The sequence below is a fragment of the Triticum aestivum genome, chromosome 2B, assembly GCF_018294505.1.
Source record: "Triticum aestivum cultivar Chinese Spring chromosome 2B, IWGSC CS RefSeq v2.1, whole genome shotgun sequence".
Classification (NCBI taxonomy): Eukaryota; Viridiplantae; Streptophyta; class Magnoliopsida; order Poales; family Poaceae; genus Triticum; species Triticum aestivum.
Genome location: NC_057798.1, coordinates 701,789,415 through 701,800,786, shown reverse-complemented (window position 1 = coordinate 701,800,786; position 11,372 = coordinate 701,789,415). Strand labels below are relative to the sequence as shown.

Here is an 11,372-nt window from a genome sequence, read left to right as displayed (position 1 = left end):
CGCCCGCCCGCTCGGCCCAGATCTGGGCCCTTTCAGGCCCCATCTGGGCTGGGGCGGGCCTGCGGTCCGGTGCGCGATGGCGTGGCTCCCTGGTGGTGGGACGAGGGGGTCGTGACTGCGGTGGTGGTGGCTCCGGCAGCCGGTGTGCTGCAGCGTGGCTGCAGGGACTGTCCGGACCCGTTGGGGTCCGGCCGGGCTGGTGGTGGCCCGGCAAGTCCCTGGTGCCATGTCTGGTCGGCTCCGCGCGACGGTGGAGGTTGTTCCCTCCTGTCGGCTGCGGTGCGGTTGCCTCCGAGCATCTTCTCGTCCTACCTCCAGGTCTCGTGTTAGTGGCCTCGGTGAAACGGTGAAGATGGTGCGATATCCGTGGTGGCACAGGCTGGTGGGCGGCATGTTGGGCGGTGCGCTTCCGATTGTCTTGGGTGGCGGTGGTGGTTTCGGGGCGGGAGAAATCTCTGGCGGCTCGTTCGCCACCGGCGCGGCTGCGCCCGTGGGCGTTGCCGGACCCTCCTGAGGGGCGTCGGTGATACCCCCTTCCCCACTGCCACCCGCGTACCGGGGGGGGAACCTAGGACTTGTTCGGGCAGCAGCGGCGTCGTCGTCGCATTTCTTCCTGAAGATGTTGCTTGGTGCGCGAGGCTTCGGAGTGCTTGGTGGGCGGTGGTTCTTCTCCGGTGGGTGCAGCGGGTGTCAGTTATCTTTGCTTAGTTGAGTTGCCGGCATCGGCATTTGTTTCTTTTTTCTTTCTCTCCTTTTTTCTTTTGGGCTTGTTTGTGCTGCGGCCCCAGCAAGCTGGTTGTATCGGTTGGACGTTGCTTTATAATCTAAAGCGGGGGAAACCCTTTTTCGTAAGTGTATTTCAAGTAAACACAAACCCATCCGCCGTTCCACCGATCGGTGATAGGTTCTCCACGCTGAAGCTGCAGTTTTAATAAATCAAGAAACATGGAAGCAATCGTATAACAGTAAAACTCCGGGGAGGGTGCCAAATCCAGCACCCGTACGGCGCACCACACCTAGAATCATACGAGAACTGCCGATGATATATAGTACATACATCAGAAAAGGAATACCCGTGCGTGCTGGAGGGGAGATCGTCGATCGATATTGGCCGGGAACACGTATAGCCGCCGCGCGCGTTCTCGTCCGCCATGGCTCACAACGCGGCCGCCGCAGTTGATCACGGCGAAGGCATCCGGACGTCGTCGAGGTGCGTCGTGGATGGCGCGACACACGATTTCGTGGTGATCAACTACCCGCTGCTGGATGGCATGTGCATCCGAAACCGCGTAACCTCCAGCGCGTTCAGGGTCGGCGGCTACGATTGGAGCATCATGTTCTACCCGGACGGAGCGGAAGTAGCCGGCTACGCGTCAGTCTACTTGTGTTGTCTCAGCCAGGCCAAGGACGGGGTGGGGACAAGCTTCACCTTAACCATGCTGGACGATCAAGGCAACGTACATGCAACCAGGCAGATACCTGGATTCATCTTCGGTGAGAAGGAAACCTGGGGCTTTTCCGACTTTGTCGAGAAATCGAAGCTGAGATCGTCATGTATCCTAACGATAAGGTGTGTGCTCGCTGTGGTCAAAGAACCACCCTCGGAGTGCAAGGGCAATCTTATCGTGGACCCTCCGCCGGAGCTGCCCGGCCGCCTCCACCGCGCCCTCAAGAACGGGAGAGGCACCGACATCAGGGTCCTCGTGGGGGGCAGGGAGTTCAGAGCGCACAAGTTCATGCTGGCCGCGCAGTCGCCGGTCTTCGAAGCTCAGCTCTTTGGCCCGATGGCGCAGAAGGACATGCGGCGGATCATGGTTGTCGACATGGAGCCGGCCATCTTCGAGATGCTTCTTCACTACGTCTACACGGATTCACTGCCGCCGTGTGGCAAAGACAATTACGATACAGCCAGGATGCAGCATTTGCTAGTCGCCGCGGACCGGTACGGGCTGGAGAGGTTGAAGGTGATGTGCGAAAAGAGGCTGTGGGAAAACATCAACGCGAGCACAGTCATGAGCACATTGGCACTAGCAACTCACCACTACTGTGACCAGCTCAAGGAAGCATGCTTAAAGTTTATGTCATCGTCGCAGGAAGTCATGGATGCAGTCGTGGTAACCGACGGATTCCAACACCTCATGGCAACTTGTCCCATGCTAGTTTTGAAGCACACCGGGGAAAAAGTAACCATCAAGAGGAAGTAATAATCCAAGCAAGAAGTGGAGATTCTAAAATTTCTTATATATAAATCCTATATTGTTTGAAGTTGGTAGAGTACTAGAGTTTTCCTTTAAAGTCAACATATGTAAATTTCTGCACTAATCTAGTTGTTAAAATATATACTCTTAGCCTGAACTAGCATAGTAGCAAGCGAAAATGCACTTGCAACGTCATTTATAATAGTTCCCATGACAAAGTATGATGAGTTGAAATATCAATATAGTGATGTAACTGCATTGGGGATCCATAAACTTGGACGGTGACAACGTTTTGGCCCATCATCAATTGATTAGTCCTGTAACTTATCTCGAAGGATCCATAGACTTGTGTGGTGATTACATTTTAACCCGTGAACCTGAAAACTAGATGACCCGTTACGCTCATGATCACGTCGAGATCTACAGTCAGATCGGGCAATGCCCGCATTTGTCCGTTTGCACAACCAAGCCCCCTATTTGCAAGCTATCACTTCCACATACTTCCATCAAACTTAGATATGATATTACAACTCCAAGCGAACTGTTTGAGACAACCAACTCTGTGACACTGCAGTGATACCTCCACGCACCCCGCCTAGCGGCGGCGCCCCTTCCCGTCCGCCCCAATGGCCGGCGCCTCGCCGTCCAGCCAGCCCTCAAGCCATCCCCTTCCCCCTCCTCCACCAGCCCCCCCTCCTGCGTCGGCTATCCGCTGCCCCATGTCCTTCAGGGACGTCGTCGCATCCAGCCCACCACCCCCTCCTGCTCGCCTTCAAGCGGCCCTGCCAGGCTCTGCTCCATCGTTGTCGTGCCCTCAAAGCAAGCTGCCGGGCCTTCAATGCAAGCTGCCGGGCGTGGCGGTTTTCCCGCAAGACGAGGGTGGGTGGCGGCGAGTTAAGAGGCCCTTTTGGTGGCGTGAGGAGAGGCGTGCGGAGAGGCTGCTGCAGCGCCGTAATGGTGGGATTCCAAAGCCGCCGGCTCCCCGCCCTCTAACTCGCATCCATCATCTCTTTTTAACTAGAGCTGCGGGGTGCTGCTTCCGGTGTCTCTCGCCTCGCCATCGTGTAGCATCCTGCACCAACCTGCCTAGGTGCCTCCTGTGCTCTTGTTCGGGCCACACCTCCCGTGCTTGCTCACTCAACCTCTCCGCCTCCGCCTCACCCGACCGCCCCCAGCTCCGGCTGCGGCCTCCGCGCCCCCCCTGCCGTTTCGCCTGCGACGTCCGCACCTCCACCCACCGCTCCGCCAGCTTCTTCTGCCCCTCCACCCACCCACCTCACTGCTCCTTCTGCTCCCGTCATCGCCGCGCCGGTGACCATGGACAGCCCAGTCCCCGATGTCAACCTGCGCCCCCGCATGGTGTCTGCAACTATAGCCTGGTCTCCGGCGCTTGCCAGGGCGGAGCAAGACTTCGAGCAGCACGCTGTCATCGCCACCGTCCTTGCCAATCGCCCTTTCTTCACGGTCCAGGACGTGTCCGTCGCCGCCTCGATGTAGTTCGACATCGACCGCACGCAGATGCATGTCTCTGTCTTCGAGCCTGGTGACTTCCTCATTCGCTTCTCCGACCACCGTATGCGGAGCATTGCCCTCGGTGGGGAGGCGATCCTCCGCATTGGGCGGGCGATCATGCGCCTCTCGCCTTGGTCAAGGAGAGCGGGAGCCACCCTCATCCGGCTTCCGTACAAGATCAGGGTCTGCCTCGAGGGGCCGCCGCGCCATGCTTGGTCGATCGAGGGCATCAAGCAGCTCTTCCCTGCCCCGGCCATTGTGGATCACATCGAAGATGGGATCTTCAGCGACGAGGAGTCTGCATGCCGCTGCGCCTGGGTCTGGGTACAGGACGCCTCCAAGACCGCCACCAGAGGTTCGCTCACCATCGAGGAGCCGGAGTACCAGTGCACTGCTACCTTCCATCGGCAGCTGTTGGAGGGCAGCAGCGACGGAGTGGTCACCCGCCCCGACCCTGTCAGCCTGCTCGTCTATCCGGTCCTCATCCACCTAGACCGGGTTCACGACTTCACAGTGCAGCCATCGATAAGCTTCGACAGCGACAGCAGCTCGCATTGTGGCTTCAGTGGCATCCCCACGCATGGCTCGCCGGGGCGAGACGACTGTGCCAAATGGCACTACCGCTGGACGATTCGCTATGAAGATGTCACCTTTCCGCCTGCCCGCCACGGCAGAGGGCTGGTACACTCTCGCCTAGGTGACCGTGGCGACCCCTCCGACGGCAATGGAAGAGGGATGTCAGAGGGCGGAGGCTGCAACCACCCCGTTGGCCGTGCCGCACCGCGCAGCTCCGGTGAACCCAACAGACGCGCCGCCAACGCCGGTTCCAATGAGCACCAGCGCCGTTGGGGTGGACCTAACGGAGGTTCGGGCGCCGTCACAGCATCCGCTGGGCCCCGTGGCTCCCGTGCTCCTGCTGCTTCTGAAAATGGGGCCCCCATCCTATGCGGCCCTGACAACACCATGCAGCTCGCCATCCTCCAAGAGGCAGAAGACCAGGAGGACCTGCAAGCTGAGCTGACCAGTGGCCGCGAAGACCTGCTGCCCGATCTTATTCGGAGCGCGGCTCCCTCCCTTTTGCTTCCTCGACAGGCAGCAGTTTCCTCTCCCATGATTCCTGCCGCGACAGGAGACCCGCCGCCTTCTGGCTCCTGCATGCCTGCATGGTCTCCGCACGCGGCCGTGGACCTGTCGCCGCTCGCCAATCACAACTTGGCCACTGCCCGTGCGAGATCGATGCTGGTGGACCCAGAAAGAAATGACTCGCCTGTACCTATGGTGAGCCTCGGAGTGCAGCCGACCGCTCAAGACCCCATGAGGCCGGCTTTGCGGGGCCTCCGCTCGGCACTAACTGATGGGACGCCTCTTCTGGACCTCATCTTCTTCGGGCCTGCAGCCCGTTCACCTTCTCCGGAGGAGCTGCAGCTTCAGTCCTTTATCCGCTTCTTCACCGCGCAGCCGCCCACCCCCGTGCTCTCCTCGCTGCCGCCCAACCCTACTCCACCCCTGCCTCGCCTCCCCAGTGACACGACAGGCGGAGCAGCGGCGCAGCGTTCGCCTTGCCACGAAGCCTACCTATGGCATGAGCTGCCTCAACAAAGCACAAATTGCGCTCCTGAAGAAGAATGGGTTGCTACCTGAAGCAGCTACGCCAACTGAATCAGATTTGCAGAAGTACAAGAGTATCTACCAGCGCCCTGTCAGCACGGAGTTCATCGCAGCAGTCACTTCGCTCGTTTCGGCCACTGGAAAGCGGCCGCAGTGCGGATCTTCGAGCCAGGCAGCGCCCCCGCCCCCAGCCATGGGGACAACGGTGTGGTGATCTAGCGCCCGACCCTCCCGTCGCCCAAGGTCTATCCCCAATGTATCACAACCTTCTGTATCCTATTCGTCAATCCTTGCCCTGCTGCTCTGTTCCCCCCCTCGTGGTTGCCTGCTGCTCAGCCCACAACGGTCTGAACTGCTATGTTTGCTCGTGTGTGTATCTGCTATTTGTCCGGTTCTGGCCTAAATACGTGGATGTCTGTACTTTGCTTCTGTATGGTGGAAAATGCGTATGTGAGACTGTTGCCGTCCCTTCTATTGTTTTGATCTACTGTTGCCTAGCTGAAGCCACCGCTCTTTATGGGTGGATTGATCTCCTCGCGGTCTGCACCTTGGTAACGACCGGCCAACAGTTGCTCACCCCCGTTTTATGGATTGCAACACACTGAGCTGGAACATCAGGGGCTCAACAACCCCGCAAGAAGAACAGTTGTTGTAGATTTCGTCAGGAACCATAACTGTAGACTAGTCTGCCTCCAGGAGACTAAATTGGATTCGATAAACAATGCCATCATTGCTGAAACATTGGGATCAAGATTCATTGACAATTTATCTTACCTTCCTGCTGTTGGTACATGAGGTGGAATCCTTATTGCTGGATCCTCTCATCACCTGAAGATCACCCCTCTGGCTCATCTCATGGGTCTCTACTCTCTCACCGCAATGGTCACTGATCTAGACAACAACTCCTCTTGGATGGTAACCGGTGTATATGGCCCTCAGTCTGACGAAGATAAGCGCAATTTTTTGCTGGAGATGCGCCAACTGCAGACCGTCACTTCACCCGAATGGCTCATTCTCGGTGATTTCAACCTAATCAGCCGAGCTGACGAAAAGAGCAATTCTAACATCAATCTTCGGATGATAAGGAGTTTCAGGGCTGTTATTGATGATCTGGGCCTCAAGGAGCTCCCACTCACTAGGCGCCGTTTCACTTGGTCCAATGAAAGATTAAACTGCACTCTGACGAAGATCGACAAGGCCCTCTTTTCTGCTGAGTGGGAAGCAAAATTCCCTGACTTTCAAATGATCACGGGGTCTTCAGAAATCTCTTATCACTGCCCCCTCATTCTCAAGAAGATTTCCAATAAGAGGTTCACTGGATTTAGGTTCGAAGCTTGGTGGCCTATGACTGATGGATTCGCTGACATTGTCTCCCAATCTTGGAACAAACCTTTCTCATGCTCTGATCATATCCGTCGCCTTCACATCAAGTTGTCCAGAGTTGCCAAAGCGCTCAAAAAATGGAGCAAAGAGATCATCAAAGAAAGAAAGTTGGCCGCAGCGATTGCATCCGAAGTAATCTTTCAACTTGATGTTGCCCAAGAATCTCGCTCGCTGTCGGCTCAAGAAATCAACTTTCATGCTTTCCTCAAGTCCAGAATGCTTGCCTTGGCTGCGATTGAGAAGATTAAATGGCGACGGAGATCACGCCTCACTTGGATCAAGATTGGAGATGCAAATACTAGGCTATTTCACATTAGAGCTAACGGATACAGGAGGAAAAACCATATCCCTTTTTTGCACACGGCAAACAGAGTAGCCACTGAGCAGCCTGACAAAGCTTCGGTACTGTTGGATCACTTCAAATCATTGCTTGGGCAACGGGTGCCGCCCAATAAGTGCATGAACTGGGAGTACATCAACATGCCAACTGCTGACCTAAATCATCTGGCCAGCTGTTCTCCCTGGAGGAACTTCAAGATGCTATCTCTGCCATTGCCGCTGAAAAGGCCCCGGGGCCAGACGGGTTCATCGGACTGTTCTTCAAAAAGTGCGGGCACACAATAAAGGCTGACCTCCTCAATGCTCTCAACCAGATGTCCGCCCTTGATGGAAAGCAATGGAGCCTCTTAAATTCGTCTTTCATCGTGCTTATCCCTAAGAAAGACAATGCCCTCAGACCACATGACTTCAGGCCCATCAGTTTGACTCACAGTGTTGCCAAGATTCTCGGAAAACTCCTTGCTAGCAGAGTGGCTCCCCAACTTCAGCACATCATCTTAGTAAGCCAAAGCGCTTTCCTAAAGGGCAGAAGTATTCAAGATAATTTCCTCTATGTCCAGAATCTCATCCAGTGCCTACACCGTGACAAGAAACCCACCATGTTCTTGAAACTTGATATTGCAAAAGCTTTTGATTCTGTCAAGTGGGATTACCTGTTGGATGTTATGAAACAAGTGGGATTCAGTTAGAGATTCAGAGACCTAATTGCAATTTCCCTCGCCTCAACCTCCTTGTGTATCATTCTTAATGGGGAGCCAGGTGCTCCTTTCTTTCACCGATGTGGATTGAGGCAGGGCGACCCTCTGTCACCTCTTCTCTTCCTGCTTGCCATCGACCCACTTCAGAGAATTTTGGAGAAGGCCACCGAGGAGCACATTCTTAGTCCCATCAGCCACCGATCGGCCTCTGTGAGGATCAACCTGTACGCAGATGATGCCGCACTCTTCTTAAACCCAAGCAAAACGGAGGTGGCTGCCCTCCAAGAAATTTTGGCTGCTTTTGGCAATGTTTCAGGGCTCTGCACCAACTTCAACAAATCTGCTGCATCCCCAATTGCTTGTGAGGAAGAGGTCGTTGATGAAGTTATTTCAGATTTTGAGGGGGACATCAGCTCTTTTCCTTGCAAGTACCTCGGGCTCCCACTGAGCCTTTGGAAACCAAGAAGAATTGACTTCCAAATCCTAATTGACAAGATCGCTGCTAAGCTTGCAGGTTGGAAAGGAAAGCTGATGAATAAAATGGGCCGGCTGACTCTTATAAACTCGGTGTTAACTTCTATCACAACCTACTACCTGACTATGTTCGCCCCCTCAAAGTGGATCACCAAGAGGATCGACAAGCTAAGAAGGAATTTTCTATGGAAAGGAGAAGAGGAAGCAAGTGGTGGGCACTGTGCGGTGAACTGGAACCAAGTGTGCTCCCCAAAGAAATTTGGTGGCCTTGGAATTAAAAACCTTGCCCTCTATAGTAGATCTCTCATATTGAGGTGGGCCTGGTACACATGGAAGTCACCCTCTCGGCCATGGGTTGGAACCCAACTCCCCTGCTTCAAGACTGATTTGCAGCTCTTCAACGCCTCTACAACCATCAGACTTGGTGACGGAGAATGTGCAATGTTCTGGAAAAATGCGTGGTTGAACGGAGCGGCACCAAAAGACATTGCACCAAACCTTTTCTATCTGGCCAGACGGAAGAATGACACTGTCAAGAATGCACTTCACCAGGGCCGCTGGATGAAGGGCATCAAGAGGCTCTCCACTACTGCTGATTTGCTAAGCTTCATTGACCTATGGCATCAGATCAACCAAATCGCTCTCTCTGACAAGCCTGATGAGATTGACTGGAGATGGACTAGCAACAACTACACCGCTGCCTCGGCCTACAATGCCCAGTTCACGGGATCCATCATGAAGCCCTAGCTTAATGCAATCTGGAAAACAAAGGTGGAGGGGAAAGTTAAATTCTTTGCTTGGCTCCTGGTTATGAATCGCCTGCCCACGGCTGACAGGCTCCATGCGAGAGGATGTGATCATAATGACACATGCTCCCTTTGCGACCAAACTATTGAATCGGCATCCCACCTAGTCTGCCATTGCCCCTTCGCCAAGGAAGTTTGGCACAAATTGGCTGTCCTGCAACCTGATGCCCAACTGCCACCCACACAACCTTTCAGATCATCGGCGGCCTGGTGGAAAAGTTTTCTCCATGGCCAGCGAGCACATGCAGCAACTGCGCTCTACTTTGCTTGGAATGTTTGGAATGAGCGAAACCGTAGAATCTTCCAAAACCAGTCGGCTACTGCTGACATGGTAGCTTGTTTGGTGCGTTCGGACCTGGCTTCGTTAGTTCTGGCCTCAGCCAGGCCTGTGTAATTAGCTTTATTGTCTTCTGACTGTTAGCCCTTACGCCTTGTGTGCGTGATTTCTCTCATGTATATTCCTAATCTTTAATGCAAAGGCAGAGCACCTGCCATTAGCCCTCAAATATTACAACTCCATGAAACATAGATAAAAACAGGCTATATTTGAAAGGAAAACTAATTTACCCCTACTCGTTGTCATCGGGGATGTTGACGACTTCCTTGCCAAAAACACCGGCCTCGTGGACATTGGCGGTAGGCCGACTCGAGGGCATCTCCTTATCGTCGTCATCATCCGTGAATAGCCGCTGTGCTCGATGTTGCGGAGCTAGGTAACACGCGATTGGCCACCACCACTCGCTCGGACTCGAGCGACTCAAGAATGGCCTGCTTCTCAACCAAGAGGCCGAGATTGCCTACTAGCTCACCGAATGAGGCAACGCCCTTGTGCTCACAGCCGATCTACGCTTCCGCCGCGAGGTGGTCCACCCTTGCGGCTTGGGTTAGGTCGAATTACTCGTTTGCCTCTTCCATGCCAAACCCATCGATGAGGAATCCAACGATACAGTCAACCCTATGGGAGCCGTCTCTTCCTTCTCTCCTCCTCCCCGAGCTTGGCTCTGAAGAGGTCTAAGGTAGACCAGTCGTAATGCGGTCGGCGTATCATGCCTCGTCAATGTGCATCTCGACCACGGGCTCCACCCGATACTCCGGCGTGAGCACTTTTTAATATCTTATTTTCTCTCTGACCATGCCAGCTGGTGGTGTAGCACCCCAAACCACAAGTGCCTAACTTTGGACACCATTTATGCCTTCGAACTACAAGTGCTACATGTCTTTTCAATTGGCCTCAAATCTTGGAAGCTCACTCATTTCAGTGTCCAACCATCACCTCCCAAAATTGATGTCCTTGCACCAACCCTATCTACCTCTACACAACACAAACACTAGGGACGAATATTTTTGTAGCCCCCTCAATGAACTGCTTCTTCTTCCTAAATAGTGTATGTTGCTGCCAAAAGAATTTACTTCATAAGAACTTTGCCCCCCTCCATAAGCAAACTTGCCACCTCTATGTCTGACAAACACCTACTGCACCAAACTCGTTTAAGCCGCCAATTCATCACACCCTGGTCCATTGACCATCAAATCCTGCAAGTTATCTCTTCTTCTAGCCAACCATGCGCGAGACCTGTTTGTGCAGCCACCTAGTGTCTTGGCCATGTTATGTCATTGGTGACCACCATCCTGGCATGCTAAGACAGTGCTCTCTGCACAACTCCAGCTCCTGCCCCCTCCATATATTACCCCTAAATAGATCGCTTCAGTGGCTTCAGAGCGGCTTCAGTGGCTTTAGAGTGGCAGTCGTACTAAAGTAAGGCAAGTGATAGGCGCTGGTGCGCCGGCCGAAATTTCGACCAGTCGCACCACGTACGTATGATTCGCTCTATATTAGCTGCATGATGCCTTCTTCCCCAACGGCTTCACTAGTTAAAAAACATGGCACATGTTCATCCCAAGCAGTCACGTGACCCCCAGCTGTCAAGCCAGCTCACCGACCGTTCACGTCGCCGCCGGCCGTGGCCCTTGTCGCCGCTGGCCGCCGCCCTTGACTGCCACCCATCGCCTGGACGTCCCCCTGTCCGCCGGCTCCTCTCCAGCGTCACGGTCGCTTATTCTCAGCGTGGCCCGCCCCGGTCGCAGCACCCCCGGTCACCTTGGCTCTCACCGGCACCGCAGCATGCAGCTCTCGCCCGCGAAGGTCGCAGCTCCAACGAAGGAGTGCCGCCATTGCATCAATGCTGAGGTGCCAGTTCCAGCTTTTTGTCGCCGGGTTGAAGCTTTTCAAAAAATACGGTTGAAGCTTTTCATGTCAACGATTGCAACTTTTCCGTTGTGTACGCGCGGGTTGAAGCTTTCTATAAAACCGGTTGAATCTTTCCAAAATGATGGTTGTTGATTTTTTTTTTATT

At 54.3% G+C, this 11,372-nt stretch overlaps 1 protein-coding gene across 1 annotated transcript; it reads left to right on the top strand.

Annotated features, from left to right (window-relative positions):
• The first annotated feature begins 1,093 nt into the window (after nucleotides 1-1,093).
• On the top strand, nucleotides 1,094-2,390 carry LOC123046809 (BTB/POZ and MATH domain-containing protein 1-like). The gene has a single exon (XM_044470241.1). It carries the CDS (start codon nucleotides 1,152-1,154, stop codon nucleotides 2,202-2,204), a length of 1,053 nt encoding a protein of 350 aa, XP_044326176.1. The 5' UTR covers nucleotides 1,094-1,151; the 3' UTR covers nucleotides 2,205-2,390.
• Nucleotides 2,391-11,372: the final 8,982 nt, after the last annotated feature.